The 20,427-nt window shown below is 54.3% G+C and overlaps 1 protein-coding gene across 1 annotated transcript in view; it reads right to left on the bottom strand.

Moving 5' to 3' along the window:
- BBS7 (Bardet-Biedl syndrome 7) overlaps positions 1 to 19,555 on the bottom strand; it is a 388,515-nt gene extending 368,960 nt beyond the window's left edge. The window contains exon 1 of the mRNA XM_078676844.1: positions 19,195 to 19,555. Coding sequence (XP_078532970.1) covers positions 19,195 to 19,230 — 36 coding nt within the window. The 5' untranslated portion in view covers positions 19,231 to 19,555. The remainder of the gene's footprint in view (positions 1 to 19,194) is intronic.
- Positions 19,556 to 20,427: the final 872 nt, after the last annotated feature.

Raw genomic sequence — 20,427 nt, 5'->3', positions numbered from 1 at the left:
ACAATTCCTCCAGAGTCATGGAAGCAAACAAATATAATAATTTTTCACAAAAAGGGCAAACCACCTCAATTACCGTCTTCATATAGGCCTATATCCTTGATCAACTCCGACTCAAAGCTCTATGCTAAAATACTCGCAAACCGGCTGAGTGGGGTTATCGAGCACCTTGTGTCCCCCTGGCAACACGGCTTTATCCCTGGCAAAGACACCACAGACCATACGCGGAGAGCCATAACCCTATTCGACATTATGGGTGCCACGGGGGGGCAGATGTCGATGATCCTCCTCGATGCCGAGAAGGCATTTGATCGAGTATCATGGCAGTATCTTTGGAACATTCTGAAAAGTAAGAACTTTGGTAACAACTTTATTAATGCCATTAAAGCTATATACTCCAGTTTTGCTGGTTCAAATAATGCTGCTAATTGACTCGGATGAAATGTATATATTTTTTGATTGTCTTTACTCTAACTCCATTATTATACCTATAATTGGTGAAAGATTATATCCTAGATACTATATATACTCTAACATATGACATGTATTTAAAGTGTATCCTGCATTGTTTACTTTGATTTATTTATGTTATTTATCTGAATTTGCCAAATAAAAAAAAAAAAAAAAAAGAGTGCAGATGGGGGGGCGTTGAGTGCCGATGGGGGGGCGTTGAGTGCCGATGGGGGGGCGTTGAATGCAGATGGGGGGGCGTTGAATGCAGATGGGGGGGCGTTGAATGCAGATGGGGGGGCGTTGAATGCAGATGGGGGGGCGTTGAATGCAGATGGGGGGGCGTTGAATGCAGATGGGGGGGCGTTGAATGCAGATGGGGGGGCGTTGAATGCAGATGGGGTGGCGTTGAGTGCAGATGGGGGCGTTGAGTGCAGATGGGGGGCGTTGAGTGCAGATGGGGGGCGTTGAGTGCAGATGGGGGGTGCGTTGAGTGCAGATGAGGGGTGCGTTGAGTGCAGATGGGGGTGCGCTGAGTGCAGATGGGGGGTGCGTTGAGTGCAGATGGGGGGTGCGTTGAGTGCAGATGGGGGGTGCGTTGAGTGCAGATGGGGGATGCGTTGAGTGCAGATGGGGATGCGGTGAGTGAAGATGGAGGGGCGCTCAATGCAGATGGGGCGGTCAATGTAGATGGGGTGGTCAGTTGAGATGGGGCGGCGAGTGCAGATGGGGGTGTGCAATGAGTGCAGATGGGGCGTGTAGTGAGTGCAGATGGGGGTGCGTAGTGAGTGCAGATGGGGGTGTGCAGCGAGTGCAGATGGGGTGCACAGCGAGTGCAGATGGGGGTGCACAGCGAGTGCAGATGGGGGTGCACAGCGAATGCAGATGGGGTGCACAGCGAATGCAGATGGGGTGCACAGCGAATGCAGAAGGGGGTGCGCAGCGAGTACAGATGGGGGTGCGCAGCGACTACAGATGGGGGTGCGCAGTGAGTGCAGATGGGTTACGCAGCGAGCGCAGATGGGGGTGCGCAGCGAGTGCAGAAGGGGGTGCGCAGCGATTGCAGATGGGGGTGCGCAGTGAGTGCAGAAGGGGGTGCGCAGTGAGTGCACATATGGTGCACAGTGAGTGCAGATGGGTTACGGAGCGAGCGCAGATGGGGGTGCACAGCGAGTGCAGATGGGGGTGCGCAGCGAGTGCAGATGGGGGTGCGCAGCGAGTGCAGATGGGGGTGCGCAGCGAGTGCAGATGGGGGTGCGCAGCGAGTGCAGATGGGGTGCGCAGCGAGTGCAGATGGGGTGCGCAGTGAGTGCAGATGGGAGTGCGCAGTGAGTGCAGATGGGAGTGCGCAGCGAGTGCAGATGGGAGTGCGCAGCGAGTGCAGATGGGCGTGCGCAGCGAGTGCAGATGGGCGTGCGCAGCGAGTGCAGATGGGGGTGCGCAGCGAGTGCAGATGGGGGAGCGCTGTGAGTGCAGATGAATGAGCGCTGTGAGTGCAGAAGGGGGAGCGCTGTGAGTGCAGATGGGGTAGCGTGGTGAGTGCAGATGGGGGAGCGCTGTGAGTGCAGAAGGGGGAGCGCTGTGAGTGCAGAAGGGGGAGCGCTGTGAGCGCAGATAGGGGTGGTCAGCGCAGATGGGGGTGCGCAGTGAGTGCACATGGGGTGTGCAGTGAGTGTGTTGGACTTGGCCCTCTCTGCAGGGTCATCCCTGAACTTTTTGCCTTCCTCCAATATTCTCTCTGACCTGGTTTTGTTGGTTTGAAGACTCTGGGCACTTTACCACTGCTGACCAGTGCTAAAGTGCATATGCTCTCCCTACTGTAAAGTAATGTATACATTGATTGGATTCCATGATTGGCTTATTTGGTTTACTATCAGACCCTAGTAAAGAGCACCAGGAGTGCCAGGGCTTGTAAATACAAATGCTGCCAGTGGGCCTGCAGCACTGGTTGTGTCACCCACAGAGGCAACCTTGTAAAATGTATCTTAGGTCTGCCATTGCAGAACCTGTGTGTAGCCTGGTACTGTCATGCTGGCTGCGCAAGTGCACCTACTTACCAGTCCCTAAAACCTTCCCTTAACTTCATATCAGTCACCCCTATGGTAGGCCCAAGGGCAGGGTGCATTGTAAGCATAAGGTAGGACAAGCCCTGGTGTGTGTGGTATGTCCTAATAGTGAATTACAGCCATTTTCGTTTTTCACTATTGTAAGGCTACCTGCTCTCCATAGGCCAGAATGGGCTGCTGGAATTATTACAGTCTATAATCCTAACAGACTCAGAGAGCATGGTAGAAAGTCAAGTTTAGTATGCCTGAACTCAGAATAATAAAATACATCTTTTAGTAAAGTTTATTTTAATATTCTGTGTTTGCAAATGCTACTTTTAGAAAGTTAGTATTTGCTTGCCTAACCATTTCAGCCCGCCTTTGCTCTGATGTGTATCTGCTGTCTGGTTTCTGTGTGTGACAGGGCTGGGGGATTCCAGGAGACAGGCTGGGGCTGCCAGGTGGTAAATAGAGAGATTACACCAGGATGGGTGGGGGGGAGTGCCCCTTGACTCTGAATAGGGCTGTGCTCTGCCACCTCAATGCTGGCTCCGCCCCCTGGGGAGCGTCTGATGTCTCTGCCCTGCACCTTGTGAAGAGAGAATGGAAGACTGTCAACAGAGTACTCCTGGACTGTACTTGTCACCACAATGCGGGCTCCACCTCCTTCGGAGCGTCTGATGTCCCTGCCCTGCTCACTGAAAGGAGAAGCCAGAGTCTGCAAAACAAAGTGCTCAGGGACTGGACTGGATTAGGCAAAGGCCCCCCTGGCCTGAAAGAACAAAGCATTTTGTGTATAAAAGTAGGAGCCCTGCTCCTAAGAAATCAGATCCTGTTTGCGCCAAGAAGAACCTCTGCCCAAAGAGAAGGACCTGGAAAAGCTGCATGGAGGACTACTGTCTCTAGCCTGCGAGAATGGCCTGTGGTGGGTGCCTTTCTGCAAGAAGGAGGCGAAAAGACTGAGAGAGGCTTTTAAATCTACTTGTGCATTCCTTTTGAAACGATCTCCAAGGGCTTGGAAGCAAGCTTGCCCCCTGAACTGAGCCCCAGGACCATTAGGCTCATCTCCTGCCTTCGCTGTCTGTTACCGGTCTGCTGCCATCTCCTTTTGCCGGAGCCGTGATCCCCAGTGCGCCTCGCCCCCTCTTTGGTCCGTGACGCTTGTGCCTGGCAGCCCCTGCCGTGTGTGAGCCCCGCTCGAGTTCGAGCCGCTCACCGTCCGCCCCGCTGGGCCGCCCGCACTTTGTCACCTCGTCCTGTACCTAGAGGGTGAGCAGGGGTGGTTTTTAGGAGAATGTCCCTTGCCCTGACTAGAGGAGAGGGTCCCTGTTTGTCACAAGTGCATACCTGTGCCAACCAGAGACCCCCAAATCTAACATCGGAGGCAGCGGTGAGGATGTCGGATTTGCATTATGATTTATGTACAGTAATTGTTGATCACCACGTAGTGAGTTCAGACCAGTAACGCAGCCACATTCTTGTTGATATTTTTTTTTTTGCCAAGAGATCTCCATTGTTTTTTTGAAAAGTCGTGCCTGGTTCAGTGAGAATGGAAAAGGCAGCACCCATTTCATCTATTGACTGTGATTGGGAGAAACTAGAAAACTACACCAAGAAACAGCTCAGGAGCTTCTGCAAAAGTTTTACAATTTCCATGACCGGACTCTCCAGAAGGGAGCAGTTCGAAAAGGTGCTGAGGGCCTGGGTCGAGGCAAGGAATGCCCCTGGAAAGGATATTGAATTGAGGATGCAGAGCAGCAGCTAGAGGGACCACTGGGTCCAGAAGGGAGGGGTGCAACCTCCCCGTTGGGTAGCAGTGTTTCTGCCCGATGTCTGTCGCCAGAGGAGTTGGCAGACAGGAAGGAGACCAGGTACACGAAATGGAGATGGCAAAACTTGAAATAAACGGGCAACTGGAGCTAGAAGCTAGGAAATTAGCCGTGGAAGAAAAGAAAATGCAGCTTAAGCATGACTTAATAATGAGGAAACTTGATTTGGAGCTTGAGGCCAGGAGGGCTTCCGCCTAGCAACAAGAAATATGTGTAGCTCAGAGATTGAGCTTTGCTGAGTTGGAGGTGGAGTCCAGCTCAGATGGTGGCAGCAACATTCAGTTATCTAGTGCTGGGAGAGTAGTGCACACACCCAGAGATGTGGCACCTGACTTGAAGGGGGTTAACATACAGCAGGAGGTTCATGAACATGAGATAGCTCTAGTAGTGCGCAGTGTCCCTGAAGGGAATAGGGTAACTGGCGTAAGGGTTCATGGTCCTAGTAGTGGGAGGGACACTCTACTGACTCTAGATGAGAGGTACAGGGAGAGGGGATCCCCCAAAGTTGAGGTCCGGGAATGTTAGTATGGAGACCGCCCAGAAGAGTGTGGGTTGTAGGACAGAGACAGTCAGATACTGTCTTGCCAATCTCAGGAGAGTGGTGTGGAGTATGTGTGTGAGGCACTGGATGGTGAGGTGAAGGATAGTTTGGTTGACCCTTGTAGGGGGCTGTGTGATCCAATTCTGGGAGAGCATATTTTAAGTCCCTGTTTTCCCGAGCTATGCCAACACCTGTTGGAGAGTGAGTTCTCTGACCCTAAGGAGCTCACATTGGAGGCTGACCCTTTGGTGGATTCCAGAGGGTCTAAAGAAGCATTAGGGGGTGATTCCAACAAGAGTGGCTCAGGTAACTTCCAGTCCTGTGTGATGGAAGAGGTTCAGTGTAGCCCAGCTAGGTCTCAGCGTAGTGGGCGGGGTGTAGGGGCTCGTGTCCTGTCTCAGAGGAGGAGGAGTGAGTGTGGGTTCTGTCCCAAGGTACCCGAAACCCAGTCTCAGGGCCTGGATGATTTCTTAAGGGAACATCAGGTTGGGGCCTAGGCTGTACTTGTAGGCCATTTGAGGAGGATCTCACCGTATCTAGAGAACGTGGAGACTGTAAGCAGAGCTCCAGTAGTTCTGGTGTCTGGCAGTGCCACTCCAGTTGGGAGGGTGCAGAAGTCCAGATGGAGGGGTGAGAGGGGGAAAGAGTCCCCAGTGGAAGAACCAGTGGGTCAGAGGCCAGCCGGAAGGGCTGCGTTCCCAGGGAATGACCATGGTGACACCACTTCTGTCTTGGGGGATCTTCGCGCACTGTCAGATGGACAGGGGACAGGAGATCTGCGCCAGGCAGACTGTCACACAACACAGGAGTTATGTGTTACCCTCAGGGGGGGGCATGCGCGCTCCCAAGGAAGTCCTGGTGTGCCAGGCAAGTGTTCAACTGCAGGGTTGGGTCCCTGAGTTGAGAAGCCAAGTATAGGGGTTACCTGACCTGGCGAGAGGGACATATGTAATCAGTGTCCCTACCAGTCTGTCTGGCATACCACTCCAGGTGGGAGGGTACAGCCGTCTGGAAGGGGGTGCAGAGGGAGGGAGTCCTCGCCTCTGACCCCGGTGCTGCCTGAGGGTTTAGACCCTAGGTTGGAGAGTCAGGTTCATGTGTTTTCTGGCCTGGAGGACGGGGGGACTGTAATCAGTGTCCTGACCAAAGTAGCTTATTGGTGTACCGCTCCAGTTGGGGGGGGTGCAGTGCTCTGGAAGAGGATGCAGAGGGAGGGAGTCCTTGCCTCTGACCCTGGTGCAGCGTGAGGGTTTAGACCCTAGGTTAGAGGACCAGGTGCAGGGTGTCCCCCTTGAACTGGTACCCCAGTTGCAGGATAGCACCCCTGAACTGGTGGGCGAATTGTGCAGGTCACCTGCCACAGGTGCCCTGACAATTCTGGAAGGGGGTACCACTCCAAGTGGGAGGGTACAGAGCCCCAAGGAGGAGGACCGGGTGTGGGAGAGCGCACCCCAGTCTCTAATCAAGCAGCCGGGTACAGACCTGGGGCTGGTGGGTCAGTGCCAGGATGCCCTACCTGACCTGACCGGAGGGAGAGTGGATAAAGGGTGCCAAGCACCTGGGGGTACTGCCCCCCGCTCTCTAATGCCTCAGAGGTTTGAGAGCCCTGAGAGGTATATGGCCTGGGTCTCATCCCTGACTACTGTCAGTGGCCACTGTGACTTGATGTCTGTCAGCTGGGACACACCTGTGAGCAAGTTAAGGTTAGGTGTGCACAGGTGGTGTCCACAGGTGAAGAGAAGGGTTCCTCATGGATTGGCTTGGTGGACCCTGAGAGTATGGACAGAGGATTTGAAATGGGTTCAGATTGGCGTAGAACTGGAATATTCCCCTGCTGTTGCGGGCCAGGTCCATGTTCCCCTTTGGTCCCGATTGATGTGGAGGGAGTCAACTTCTGGTTTCGCGGTGCTGAGGTTGGCGTTCTAGTTGCCTCCTCTCCCCTTTAAATTCAGATGAGCCATCGAGCGCGCAGCGGACGCGTGTGTGAAAGTGCCTGCTAGCTGATTGCTTCTTATTTTACTGTTTTTAAAACACATGTCCTCTGTGCCATTCCATTGTCGCTAATTCTGTTACCTTGTTGCTGCTAAATTATTTTGTTGCTGCTAAAATATTTAGCTGCTACTAAAATTACTATTCTTGTAATCATTTTTAAATCATTTTAGCCTTGGATTTTACTTACTCCTGTCACTTTACATTGGCTGGTTGCACTCCTCGTTACACAGCGGGCTCTCTGGTCCCGATTGATGTGGAGGGAGTCAACTTCCGGTTTCGCGGTGCTGAGGTTGGCGTTCTAGTTGCCTCCTCTCCCCTTTAAATTCAGATGAGCCATCGAGCGCGCAGCGGACGCGCGCAGCGGCGCGCCAAAGGCAAGCCCGTCTGCGCCCGGCCGGACCCAGGGCCAGCCTTACTGCCGAATTTGGCACCGAAGCCATGGCGTGCCGGCTGGTCTACACTCGTGCTGAACTGCTTTCTATGGACCCGGTTACTAGCACAGGTCAGCAACGCTGTGACGCTATTCTAGATCTTACCGGGAGGTGCCACCGCTGCAGCTTCTGCCTTGCTTCTGCCTTGCTTCTGATTCCTTTAGCGAGGGACGCTTAGTGGGGCAGGAGCAGGGCGTGTTGGCAGCCCTTATCAACGCCCGGTCAATGGTAAAACACGCAGAAAACATTTTTGATCTAATTGTAGATTGTAAGCTTGATGCTTTGTTCATCACCGAAACATGGCTTGGGGAGTCATGTGAGGCGGTGGTTGAGCTCGCCGTTCCTAGGGGCTATCACTTAGCCCGCGTGGAGCGTACGACGGGGAGAGGTGGGGGAACAGCGGTGGTGTTCAGAGATCACTGGGCCTTTGTTTGTGAGGCCTCTACCGAGGTTTCAGAGGGCGAGGCCCTGGATTTTTCATTCACCCTATCACCCCATTTCACGCTGGGTGACACATTGATCTACCGCCCCCCCCCCCCCCCCCCGGACAGATTGGTGCCTTCCTAAAGACTCTGGGGGGGGGCTATCACTGGTCGGGCTTTGCGTTTCCCTAAATTCCTCCTTCTGGGCGATTTTAATATTCATTTGGATAACCGTGAGTCCCCCGATGCCATGGCTCTATTGGACCTTTTGGCCCTGACACAGATGACCCAGTGGGTCGCGAAGCCCACCCACTTGAGGGGTCATCTGATCGACCTGGTTTGTTTGAATTGCATGTGGACGATCCACTACCTGTTTCTTGGTCTGATCATTCCCTGATGACCTTGGGATTAAGGGAGGCCCTTAGGCATTCTCAGGTCGACCCTGCTGCCAACCTGGAGGAGGCAGTTGACCGGTTTAACTCCTGGGTCAGCCGGGGGTCGAATCCTCTGGCAAACCTCTTTCTTCTAAGGTCTACCGGTCTTCTCCTTCCCAGCCCTGGTACTCCCTTGCTTTAAAGGAGATGAAACTGGGCTGTAAGAAGTTGGAACGTCAGTGGAGGACGGCCTATGGTCCTGCAGCCAAGTCAGAGTTGCGTGCTGCACAGAGACTCTACTATACAGCAGTTAGGGAAGCTAAGAGCACTTTCTACGCTGACAGAATAATGAAGGCCAATAACAACGGAAAATACATTTTCTCTATTGTTAAAAGCTTCATGTCACCCTGTGCGGAATCTAAGGCCACTCCAGCCTCTGCAGGATGGTGTGAGGAGTTGTCTGTATTTTTTATTCCTAAGATACAAATAATCCAAGAAGGCCTGGATCTATCAGTGCCATTGCAGAATCCTCTTCTAATACCTCTCCGCAGTACCCCCCTTACCACATCATTCTCACAGTTCACTCCGGCTGTGGAGTCTAACATTCTTTCTGTTTTGAAATCCCTCAAGTCAGGCTCCCCTTCTGACCCGTGTCCGGATAGAGTCCTGGTAGAAGTGGCCGATGTGGTTTGCACAGAAGTAACGACCATTGTCAACTGCTTACTTCAGGAGTCAATTGTGCCGGGACAGTGGAAACTAGCTAAGCTTCTACCTCTACTTAAGAAGCCGACGGCGGACCCCGATGTCCCTGCCAACTATCGCCCTATTTCTTTACTACCTGCACCGTCGAAGGTCTGTGAGAAAGTGGTCTTTTGCCAATTAGATGCCTTTGTGGAATCCTCGGGGGCCTTACATCCGGCCCAGTCAGGCTTCAGAACATCTTATAGCACTGAGACAGCTCTGGTGGAAATGGCAGAGGCAATCAGGGAATGCTTGGATGGAGGCGGCAGAGCGGCTCTGATTTTATTGGACCTCTCTGCCGCCTTCGATACGGTTCCCAACCAGCTTCTCCTTTCTCGCCTTTCTGCCATTGGCATCTCGGGGTTTGTGTGTTCCTGGCTTGAGTTCTTTCTGGACACCCGTACCCAGCAAGGCTGGATACCTCCTTTCTCATCCTCGGCCAGGGGGGTCATAACTGGAGTCCCCCTGGGCTCGACTTTGAGTCCTTTGCTCTTCAACATCTATCTGACTCCTTTGATCTCCCTGGCTGAAGAGCTGGGGGCCAAAATTATGGCCTATGCTGACGACACCCAGCTTTTATTTACCTGGAACGGCCCGACCTGTGCACAGAGGCTGCGCAGAACTGCCTCTCCGCCTTGTTCTCTTGGCTTGCACAGGCTAAGCTAAAATGCAATGAGGGGAAATCGGAAGTCCTTCTATACGGCCAATTTCCGCCTAACTTTGTGGAGGCCCTGTGGCCCTCCGATTTTCCCCGGCCACTGTCAGAGGGTGCCTGGCAAAAAATCTAGGGGTTTGGTTCGGGGAGGATCTCAGATTCTCTGATCACATCAAGAGACTTACAGGTGTCTGCTTCGGCACACTCAAGTCACTTAGTCGATTTTTCCCTCTGCTTCCTCAGCCAGCCAAGGAAATGGTGGCCCGGGCACTTATTTTGTCTCGCTTAGATTAGCTTAGATTATGCTAATGCGCTCTTTTTGGGCATTCCGGGCTACCTAACGAACAAACTCCAATTGATTCAAAATGCGGCGGCCAGACTCTTATTTAACATCTCTAAGAGAAACAGCATAAGGGCACGACTCCGTGACCTCCACTGGCTGCCTGTGGCCCAGAGAGTGCAGTTTAAGGCCCTTACTCTAACGCACAGAGCCCTGCACGACTCGGACCCTCGTATATTAGGAAACGGTTGTCCTTTTATACTCCCCAGCGCTCTTTGCGTTCTGCTTCACACCGTTTGATGGCCACTCCCCGCTTCCGACGCTCCAGATTGGGGAGTCAGTCACTCTTGGTTAAGGTAGCTGTGCTTTGGAACAGTCTTCCAGTCGTTTTACGCCAAACACAGGATCTCGGTGTCTTCAAGAGACTTCTCAAAACCTACTTATTTAGGCAAGCTTCCTTATAATTTTCCCTTTCACACGTTTGAGTCTGTTTCGCGCCAGGATACTCCAGAGTAGTTGTGCGCGTTATAAGTCTCCTATAACATAACATAACATAACATGTTCTATCGCCCTAAGCAGGGAAGCCCATCACGGTAGTGATTGGTCTACCCTGCGTTTTGGCTGGAAGGGCGTTGTGTTGGACTTAGACCTCTCTGCAGGGTCATCCCTGAACTTTTTGCCTTCCTCCAATATTCTCTCTGACCTGTGTTTGTTGGTTTAATGACTCTGGGCACTTTACCACTGCTGACCAGTGCTAAAGTGCATATGCTCTCCCTACTGTAGAGTAATGTATACATTGATTGGATTCCATGATTGGCTTATTTGGTTTACTATCAGATCCCAGTAAAGAGCACCACGAGTGCCAGGGCTTGTAAATATAAATGCTGCTACTGGGCCTGCAGCACTGGTTGTGCCACCCACAGAAGCACCCTTGTAAAAATGTATCTAAGGTCTGCCATTGCAGAACCTGCGTGCAGTCTGGTACTGTCATGCTGGCTGCGCAAGTGCACCTACTTGCCAGTCCCTAAAACCTTCCCTTAACTTCATATTAGTCACCCCTATGGTAGGCCCAAGGGCAGGGTGCATTGTAAGCATAAGGTAGGACAAGCCCTGGTGTGTGTGGCATGTCCTAATAGTGAATTACTGCCATTTTCGTTTTTCACTATTGTAAGGCTACCTGCTCTCCATAGGCCAGAATGGGCTGCTGGAATTATTACACTCTATAATCCTAACAGACTCAGAGAGCATGGTAGAAAGTCAAGTTTAGTACGCCTGAACTCAGAATAATAAAATACATCTTTTAGTAAAGTTTATTTTAATATCCTGTGTTTGCAAATGCTACTTTTAGAAAGTTAGTATTTGCTTGCCTAACCATTTCAGCCTGCCTCTGCTCTGATGTGTATCTGCTGTCTGGTTTCTGTGTGTGACAGGGCTGGGGAATTCCAGGAGACAGGCTGGGGCTGCCAGGTGGTGAATAGAGAGATTACACCAGGATGGGTGGGGGGAGTGCCCCTTGACTCTGAATAGGGCTGTGCTCTGCCACCTCAATGCTGGCTCCGCCCCCTGGGGAGCGTCTGATGTCTCTGCCCTGCACCTTGTGAAGAGAGAGGGGAAGACTGTCAACAGAGTACTCCTGGACTGTACTTGTCACCACAATGCTGGCTCCACCTCCTGCGGAGCGTCTGATGTCCCTGTCCTGCTCACTGAAAGGAGAAGCCAGAGTCTGCAAAACAGAGTGGTCAGGGACTGGACTGCATTAGGCAAAGGCCCCCCTGGCCTGAAAGAACAAAGGATTTTGTGTATAAAAGTAGGAGCCCTGCTCCTAAGAAATCATATCCTGTTTGCGCCAAGAAGAACCTCTGCCCGAAGAGAAGGACCTGGAAAAGCTGCATGGAGGACTACTGTCTCTAGCCTGAGAGACTGGCCTGTGGTGGGTGCCTTGCTGCGAGAAGGAGGGGAAAAGACTGAGAGAGACTTTTAAATCTACTTGTGCATTCCTTTTGAAATGATCTCCAAGGGCTTGGAAGCGAGCTTGCCCCCTGGACCCAGGACCATTGGGCGCATCTCCTGCCTTCGCTGTCTGTTACTGGTCTGCTGCCGTCTCCTTTTGCCGGAGCCGTGATCCCCAGTGTGCCTCGGCCCCTCTTTGGTCCATGACGCTTGTGCCTGGCCGCCCCCGCCGTGTGTGAGCCCCGCTCGAGTTCGAGTCGCTCACCGTCCGCCCCGCTGGCCCCCCCGCACTTTGTCACCTCGTCCTGTTCACGCCGCACTGGGCGCCTCTCACCCCTCCCGCTGGAAGCGGACCGGAGTGCTGCCTCGAGCCCTGGACGGCCCGTACGTACGAGACGTACCCCAGCCGCCCCGCTCCGCACTCCCGAGTCCCGCCGGGCCGTGCCGCACGCTGTGAGCTCCCCCGTACGCTCTGTACTGGGAGGCCCGTTCCGCGCCTGCGCACATTGTATCGCAGCGCCCCAGCAGATCCGAAGGTACGGCTCTTACGCCGTGGACGCTTCTCCGCACTACATCGCCTGCCCCGCTCCTCGAGGCCCCCCCGCTTTACGTCTCGCACCGAGACCTTCCAGAGCCAGGGCCCGCCTCGGAGAGGAGCTGCACGCACCGCATTAGTGCGCTGACGTCGCCGCCTACACGCCGGACTCGGTCCCCCCTCACTAAGGTACTGTCATTCGACGCGCACTACGGTGCGTACACCCGGGCTAGGAGCCCACAAGGTTTTATTGGTAAACTGCCTTTTTGTTGCCCAGGGAGAGTCGGACAAAGTGTGCAACGCGCCCCACAAAAGAAGATACGCTTATTTACAGAACGCTTTGTCTAAACAATCTTGTGGCTTATTTTTAAAAACGTTATACTGGTCTTATATAAGTCTGCATAAATCTATATATATATATAAAGAAACCTATTTTTACATAAAAAATAGACTGGTGTCCATTTGTGGTGTATGGCTATATTACTGTGTGGGGTCATAAATGCTTAACTACAAACGCCCTGAAGTTTAGCCTTATCTACTCGCGCCACACTACCTAGAGGGTGAGCAGGGGTTATTTTTAGGAGTAAGTCCCTTGCCCTGACTAGAGGAGAGGGTCCCTGTTTGTCACAAGTGCATACCTGTGCCAACCAGAGACCCCCAAATCTAACAGAGTGCAGATGGGGTGTGCAGTGAGTGCAGATGGGGTGTGCAGTGAGTGCAGACGAGGTGTGCTGTGAGTGCAGACGAGGTGTGCTGTGAGTGCAGACGAGGTGTGCTGTGAGTGCAGACGAGGTGTGCTGTGAGTGCAGACGGGGTGTGCTGTGAGTGCAGACGGGGTGTGCTGTGAGTGCAGACAGGGTGTGCTGTGAGTGCAGACGGGGTGTGCTGTGAGTGCAGATGGGGGTGCTCAGTGAGTACAGATGGGGGTGCTCAGTGAGTACAGATGGGGGTGCTCAGTGAGTACAGATGGGGGTGCTCAGTGAATACAGATGGGGGTGTGCAGTGAGTGCAATTGGGGGTGCTCTGTGAGTGCAGATTGGGGTGCGCAGAGAGTGCAGATGGGGTATGCAGCGAGTGCAGATGGGGGTGCGCAGCGAATGCAGATGGGGGTGCGCAGCGAGTGCAAATGGGGGTGCGCAGTGAGTGCAGATGGGGTGCGCAGCGAGTGTAGATGGGAGAGCGCAGCGAGTGTAGATGGGAGTGCGCAGCGAGTGCAGATGGGGGTGCGCAGCGAGTGCAGATGGGGGTGAGCAGCGAGTGCAGATGGGGGTGTGCATTGAGTGCAGATGGGGGTGTGCATTGAGTGCAGATTGGGGTGCGCAGAGAGTGCAGATGGGGTATGCAGCGAGTGCAGATGGGGGAGCGCAGCGAATGCAGATGGGGGTGCGCAGCGAGTGCAAATGGGGGTGCGCAGCGAGTGTAGATGGGAGAGTGCAGCGAGTGTAGATGGGAGTGCGCAGCGAGTGCAGATGGGGGTGCGCAGCGAGTGCAGATGGGGGTGCGCAGCGAGTGCAGATGGGGGTGAGCAGCGAGTGCAGATGGGGGTGTGCATTGAGTGCAGATGGAGTTGCACTGTCAGTGCAGATTGGGGAGTGCTGTGAGTGCAGATGGGGTGGTCAGCGCAGATGGGGTTGTGCAGTGAGTGCACATGGGGTGTGCAGTGAGTGGAGATGGGGTGTGCAGTGAGTGGAGATGGGGTGTGCAGTGACTGGAGATGGGGTGTGCAGTGAGTTCAGATGGGGTGTGCAGATGGGGTGTGCTGCGAGTGCAGATGGGGTGTGCTGTGAGTGCAGACGGGGTGTGCTGTGAGTGCAGATGGGGGTGCTCAGTGAGTACAGATAGGGGTTTGCTGTGAGTGCAGATGGAGGAGCGCTGAGTGCAGATGGGGGAGTGCTGTGTGCAGATGGGGGAGTGATGTGAGTGCACATGGGGTAGAGCTGTGTGCAGATGGGGTAGAGCTGTGTGCAGATGGGGTAGAGCTGTGTGCAGATGGGGGAGAGCTGTGTGCAGATGGGGGAGAGCTGTGTGCAGATGGGGGTAAGCAGTGAGTACAGATTGGGGTGCTCAGTGAGTACAGATTGGGGTGCTCAGTGAGTACAGATGGGGGAGCGCTGCGAGTGCAGATGGGGGAGCGCTGTGAGTGCAGATGGGGGAGTGCTGTGTGTGCAGATGGGGGTGCGCAGTGAGTGCAGAAGGGGGTGCTCAGTGAGTACAGATGGGGTGCTCAGTGAGTACAGATGGGGGTGCTCAGTGAGTACAGATGGGGGTGCTCAGTGAGTACAGATGGGGTGCTCAGTGAGTACAGATGGGGTGCTCAGTGAGTACAGATGGGGTGCTCAGTGAGTACAGATGGGGGTGCTCAGTGAGTACAGATGAGGTGCTCAGTGAGGACAGATGGGGTGCTCAGTGAGTACAGATGGGGTGCTCAGTGAGTACAGATGGGGTGCTCAGTGAGTACAGATGGGGTGCTCAGTGAGTGCAGATGGGGTGTTCTGTGAGTGCAGATGGGGGTGCTCAGTGAGTACAGATGGGGGTGCTCAGTGAGTACAGATGGGGGTGCTCAGTGAGTACAGATGGGGGTGCTCAGTGAGTACAGATGGGGGTGCTCAGTGAGTACAGATGGGGGTGCTCAGTGAGTACAGATGGGGGTGTGCAGTGAGTGCAGATTGGGGAGCGCAGCGAGTGCAGATGGGGGTGCGCAGAGAGTGCAGATGGGGTGCGCAGCGAATGCAGATGGGGGTGCGCAGCGAATGCAGATGGGGGTGCGCAGCGAATGCAGATGGGGGTGCGCAGCGAATGCAGATGGGGGTGCGCAGCGAGTGAAGATGGGGGTGCGCAGTGAGTGCAGATGGGGGTGCGCAGCGAGTGTAGATGGGAGTGCGCAGCGAGTGTAGATGGGAGTGCGCAGCGAGTGTAGATGGGAGTGCGCAGCGAGTGCAGATGGGGGTGAGCAGCGAGTGCAGATGGGGGTGTGCATTGAGTGCAGATGGTGTTGCACTGTCAGTGCAGATTGGGGAGTGCTGTGAGTGCAGATGGGGTGGTCAGCGCAGATGGGGGTGTGCAGTGAGTGCACATGGGGTGTGCAGTGAGTGGCGATGGGGTGTGCAGATGGGGTGTGCTGCGAGTGCAGATGGGGTGTGCTGTGAGTGCAGACGGGGTGTGCTGTGAGTGCAGATGGGGGTGCTCAGTGAGTACAGATAGGGGTTTGCTGTGAGTGCAGATGGAGGAGCGCTGAGTGCAGATGGGGGAGTGATGTGAGTGCACATGGGGTAGAGCTGTGTGCAGATGGGGTAGAGCTGTGTGCAGATGGGGTAGAGCTGTGTGCAGATGGGGGAGAGCTGTGTGCAGATGGGGGTGCGCAGTGAGTACAGATTGGGGTGCTCAGTGAGTACAGATGGGGTGTGCTGTGAGTGCAGATGGGGGAGCGCTGTGAGTGCAGATGGGGGAGCGCTGCGAGTGCAGATGGGGGAGCGCTGTGAGTGCAGATGGGGGAGTGCTGTGTGTGCAGATGGGGGTGCGCAGTGAGTGCAGAAGGGGGTGCTCAGTGAGTACAGATGGGGTGCTCAGTGAGTACAGATGGGGGTGCTCAGTGAGTACAGATGGGGTGCTCAGTGAGTACAGATGGGGTGCTCAGTGAGTACAGATGGGGTGCTCAGTGAGTACAGATGGGGGTGCTCAGTGAGTACAGATGGGGGTGCTCAGTGAGTACAGATGGGGTGCTCAGTGAGGACAGATGGGGTGCTCAGTGAGTACAGATGGGGTGCTCAGTGAGTACAGATGGGGGTGCTCAGTGAGTACAGATGGGGTGCTCAGTGAGTACAGATGGGGGTGCTCAGTGAGTACAGATGGGGTGCTCAGTGAGTACAGATGGGGGTGCTCAGTGAGTACAGATGGGGTGCTCAGTGAGTACAGATGGGGTGCTCAGTGAGTACAGATGGGGTGTTCTGTGAGTGCAGATGGGGGTGTGCTGTGAGTGCAGATGGGGGTGCTCAGTGAGTACCGATGGGGGTGCTCAGTGAGTACAGATGGGGGTGCTCAGTGAGTACAGATGGGGGTGTGCAGTGAGTGCAGATTGGGGAGCGCAGCGAGTGCAGATGGGGGTGCGCAGAGAGTGCAGATGGGGTGCGCAGAGAGTGCAGATGGGGTGCGCAGCGAATGCAGATGGGGGTGCGCAGCGAATGCAGATGGGGGTGCGCAGCGAATGCAGATGGGGGTGTGCAGCGAATGCAGATGGGGGTGCGCAGCGAGTGTAGATGGGAGTGCGCAGTGAGTGCAGATGGGGGTGCGCAGCGAGTGAAGATGGGGGTGCGCAGTGAGTGCAGATGGGGGTGCGCAGCGAGTGTAGATGGGAGTGCGCAGCGAGTGTAGATGGGAGTGCGCAGCGAGTGCAGATGGGGGTGAGCAGCGAGTGCAGATGGGGGTGTGCATTGAGTGCAGATGGTGTTGCACTGTCAGTGCAGATTGGGGAGTGCTGTGAGTGCACATGGGGTGTGCAGTGAGTGGAGATGGGGTGTGCAGTGAGTGGAGATGGGGTGTGCAGTGACTGGAGATGGGGTGTGCAGTGAGTTCAAATGGGGTGTGCAGTGAGTGCAGATGGGGTGTGCTGTGAGTGCAGACGGGGTGTGCTGTGAGTGCAGATGGGGGTGCTCAGTGAGTACAGATAGGGGTTTGCTGTGAGTGCAGATGGGGGAGTGCTGTGTGCAGATGGGGGAGTGCTGTGTGCAGATGGGGGAGTGATGTGAGTGCACATGGGGTAGAGCTGTGTGCAGATGGGGTAGAGCTGTGTGCAGATGGGGTAGAGCTGTGTGCAGATGGGGTAGAGCTGTGTGCAGATGGGGTAGAGCTGTGTGCAGATGGGGTAGAGCTGTGTGCAGATGGGGGAGAGCTGCGTGCAGATGGGGGAGCGCTGTGAGTGCAGATGAATGAGCGCTGTGAGTGCAGATGGGAGTGCGCAGCGAGTGCAGATGGGGGAGCGCAGCGAGTGCAGATGGGGGTGCGCTGTGAGTGCAGATGAATGAGCGCTGTGAGTGCAGATGGGAGTGCGCAGCGAGTGCAGATGGGGGTGCGCTGCGAGTGCAGATGGGGGAGCGCTGTGAGTGCAGATGAATGAGCGCTGTGAGTGCAGATGGGGTGCGCAGCGAGTGCAGATGGGGGTGCGCAGCGAGTGCAGATGGGGGTGCGCTGTGAGTGCAGATGGGGGAGTGCTGTGAGTGCAGATGGGGGTGCGCTGTGAGTGCAGATGGGGGAGCGCTGTGAGTGCAGATGGGGGAGTGCTGTGTGTGCAGATGGGGATGCGCAGTGAGTGCAGAAGGGGGTGCTCAGTGAGTACAGATGGGGTGCTCAGTGAGTACAGATGGGGGTGCTCAGTGAGCACAGATGGGGGTGCTCAGTGAGTACAGATGGGGTGCTCAGTGAGTACAGATGGGGTGCTCAGTGAGTACAGATGGGGGTGCTCAGTGAGTACAGATGGGGTGCTCAGTGAGTGCAGAAGGGGGTGCTCAGTGAGTACAGATGGGGTGCTCAGTGAGTACAGATGGGGTGCTCAGTGAGTACAGATGGGGTGCTCAGTGAGTACAGATGGGGTGCTCAGTGAGTGCAGATGGGGTGCTCAGTGAGTGCAGATGGGGTGTTCTGTGAGTGCAGATGGGGGTGTGCTGTGAGTACAGATGGGGTGCTCAGTGAGTACAGATGGGGGTGCTCAGTGAGTACAGATGGGGGTGCTCAGTGAGTACAGATGGGGTGCTCAGTGAGTACAGATGGGGTGCTCAGTGAGTACAGATGGGGTGCTCAGTGAGTACAGATGGGGTGCTCAGTGAGTACAGATGGGGTGCTCAGTGAGTACAGATGGGGGTGCTCAGTGAGTACAGATGGGGGTGCTCAGTGAGTACAGATGGGGGTGCTCAGTGAGTACAGATGGGGTGCTCAGTGAGTACAGATGGGGGTGCTCAGTGAGTACAGATGGGGGTGCTCAGTGAGTACAGATGGGGTGCTCAGTGAGTACAGATGGGGTGCTCAGTGAGTACAGATGGGGGTGCTCAGTGAGTACAGATGGGGGTGCTCAGTGAGTACAGATGGGGTGCTCAGTGAGTACAGATGGGGTGCTCAGTGAGTACAGATGGGGGTGCTCAGTGAGTACAGATGGGGGTGCTCGGTGAGTACAGATGGGGTGCTCAGTGAGTACAGATGGGGTGCTCAGTGAGTACAGATGGGGTGCTCAGTGAGTACAGATGGGGGTGCTCAGTGAGTGCAGATGGGGTGTTCTGTGAGTGCAGATGGGGGTGTGCTGTGAGTGCAGATGAGGGAGCACTATGAGTACAGATGGGGGAGCACTATGAGTACAGATGGGGGAGAGCTGTGTGCAGATGAGGGCGCGCTGAGTGCAGATGGGGCGCGCTCAGTTCTCATGGGGACACACTGGGTAAAGACGGTGGCATTGTCAGTTCAGACGGAAGGCACTGTCAAGCAAATGGGATGTTATCACTGCAAAGGGGCACTGTCTTTGTAGAGGGGAGTGATGGAGATGTTGAGATTGCAATCAGCGCAGATAGATGCAATGTGGAGAGGCACTGTCTGCAGATGCGAAACTGCCAGTGGATAAGCTTGGTGCGGTCAGTTCGTGGGGGTCATCAGTGCAGATTAGGGGTTGTCAGTGCAGCCAGGGAAGGCTGGCATAAGGAGGTAGTTTGCTGTACAGACGGAGCAGGAGGTGTGTCGATGCAGATGTTGGAAGCTGTCCTGCAGACCCGGGGAGCGCTGCCTGTGGAGACACTGGGGATGTACCAAAGAAGATGCATTTGTCAGAGCGGAGTGGGGGTTTCCACCCATATTAGGGGGGGGGGGGTATCGGCAGATTGCAGCGTGGAATGGGAGGTGCTTTCAGGACAGAAGGCCTGTCAATGGACGTCTGTGCACAGCTTTGAGCGCATTTGAGGATTATGGCTTTACGACTCACCTGCAGATAATCCACGCGGCTCAGGCTCAACTCCATGGTGGCAAAGGGGGGCGATGGTGAGGGGGGTGGGGTGTCGCTGGTATTCTGTCCGCTTGCTCTTAGATCGGAGATGCTGCTCCTATTTCCCTAGGTCACCTGGATCCCCTCGGGCTACGCTCCCTGACAGTCATTCTTTCGCCGAACCCATTGTCCACTCAAATACCCCTGGATCTCTTTCCCGAGACAGGCAGACAAGTGTCTTATTAAGCCGAGGTACTCGCTCTAGCTCCCCGGGAGGCGCCACTAAGATCCTAATTTCCTCCACTGATCCACCAGAGCGCTGCAGCGCAGAGGCCGCCGCTAAAACCGTCACCATGGAGATGGAGGGGGCGGGAGTGAACAGGAGACAGTCAGTTACGTGCGCAGTCATTGGGCCTCCGTGATGTGATGTGGCTTCCGATTGGAGCCTGTCGAGAGAACTGGCGTAGAAAGAGGACGTGCTTAGAATACTCATTAAAAAAAAGTATACCGCTCAGGATCTTATGATGCCGGACTTCGGGAACGGCCATGTTGGTCTGGTACTGTAGTTTATTTGAAATTTCCACAATAAGCAGGCGAGTAGTTTCTTCGCCCTATCTATGCCGCCAACAACCATGAATCCAGCTCACTCTGCTTCCAAAAGACCAATTTCGGACTTTACGAAGAATTTACAGTGGGCTTTAAGTCCGCCGCAGTAACAGGAATGAAGAGGTTCCACACAGCAGAGTTGAAATCAATACAAATTTGTTGATTAAGGAGGCCCACAAGCAGCCAGCAAGAAGCGTGGCTGACAAGCAGGGCAACTGGCATACAATGCCTTAACATTCCATGACATCATATTTATACATTGATAAGATTCTACATGACATCACAATGCACTAAGCAGGTTAATGCAGAGTGCGATGAAAGCAAACTACAGAATACAACAAGCTTTATTAGTTTTACCTGGAAAACATATACAACATCTCTCTTTTATCAAAGAATTTAAAACATAACATATTCTTTGTACTTGTTAGGAAAATGAGAAATTCTACCACAATGAGTAGATGTACATGCCAACCCTCCCGATTCAGGCGGGAGACTACTGATTTCAAGGCTAGTCTCCCGCCTCCCGATTCCTGCAAGCAACAAGCACTGGCGTTGCCAATAGGTCTCGCAGTAGGAAAGTTGGAGCTATTGGTTTTGTAAATGACATTTTATATTTATGTTTTGTGA

This window comes from Lissotriton helveticus, chromosome 2_1 (assembly GCF_964261635.1).
Source record: "Lissotriton helveticus chromosome 2_1, aLisHel1.1, whole genome shotgun sequence".
Classification (NCBI taxonomy): Eukaryota; Metazoa; Chordata; class Amphibia; order Caudata; family Salamandridae; genus Lissotriton; species Lissotriton helveticus.
This window is presented reverse-complemented; position numbering and strand designations above follow the sequence as displayed.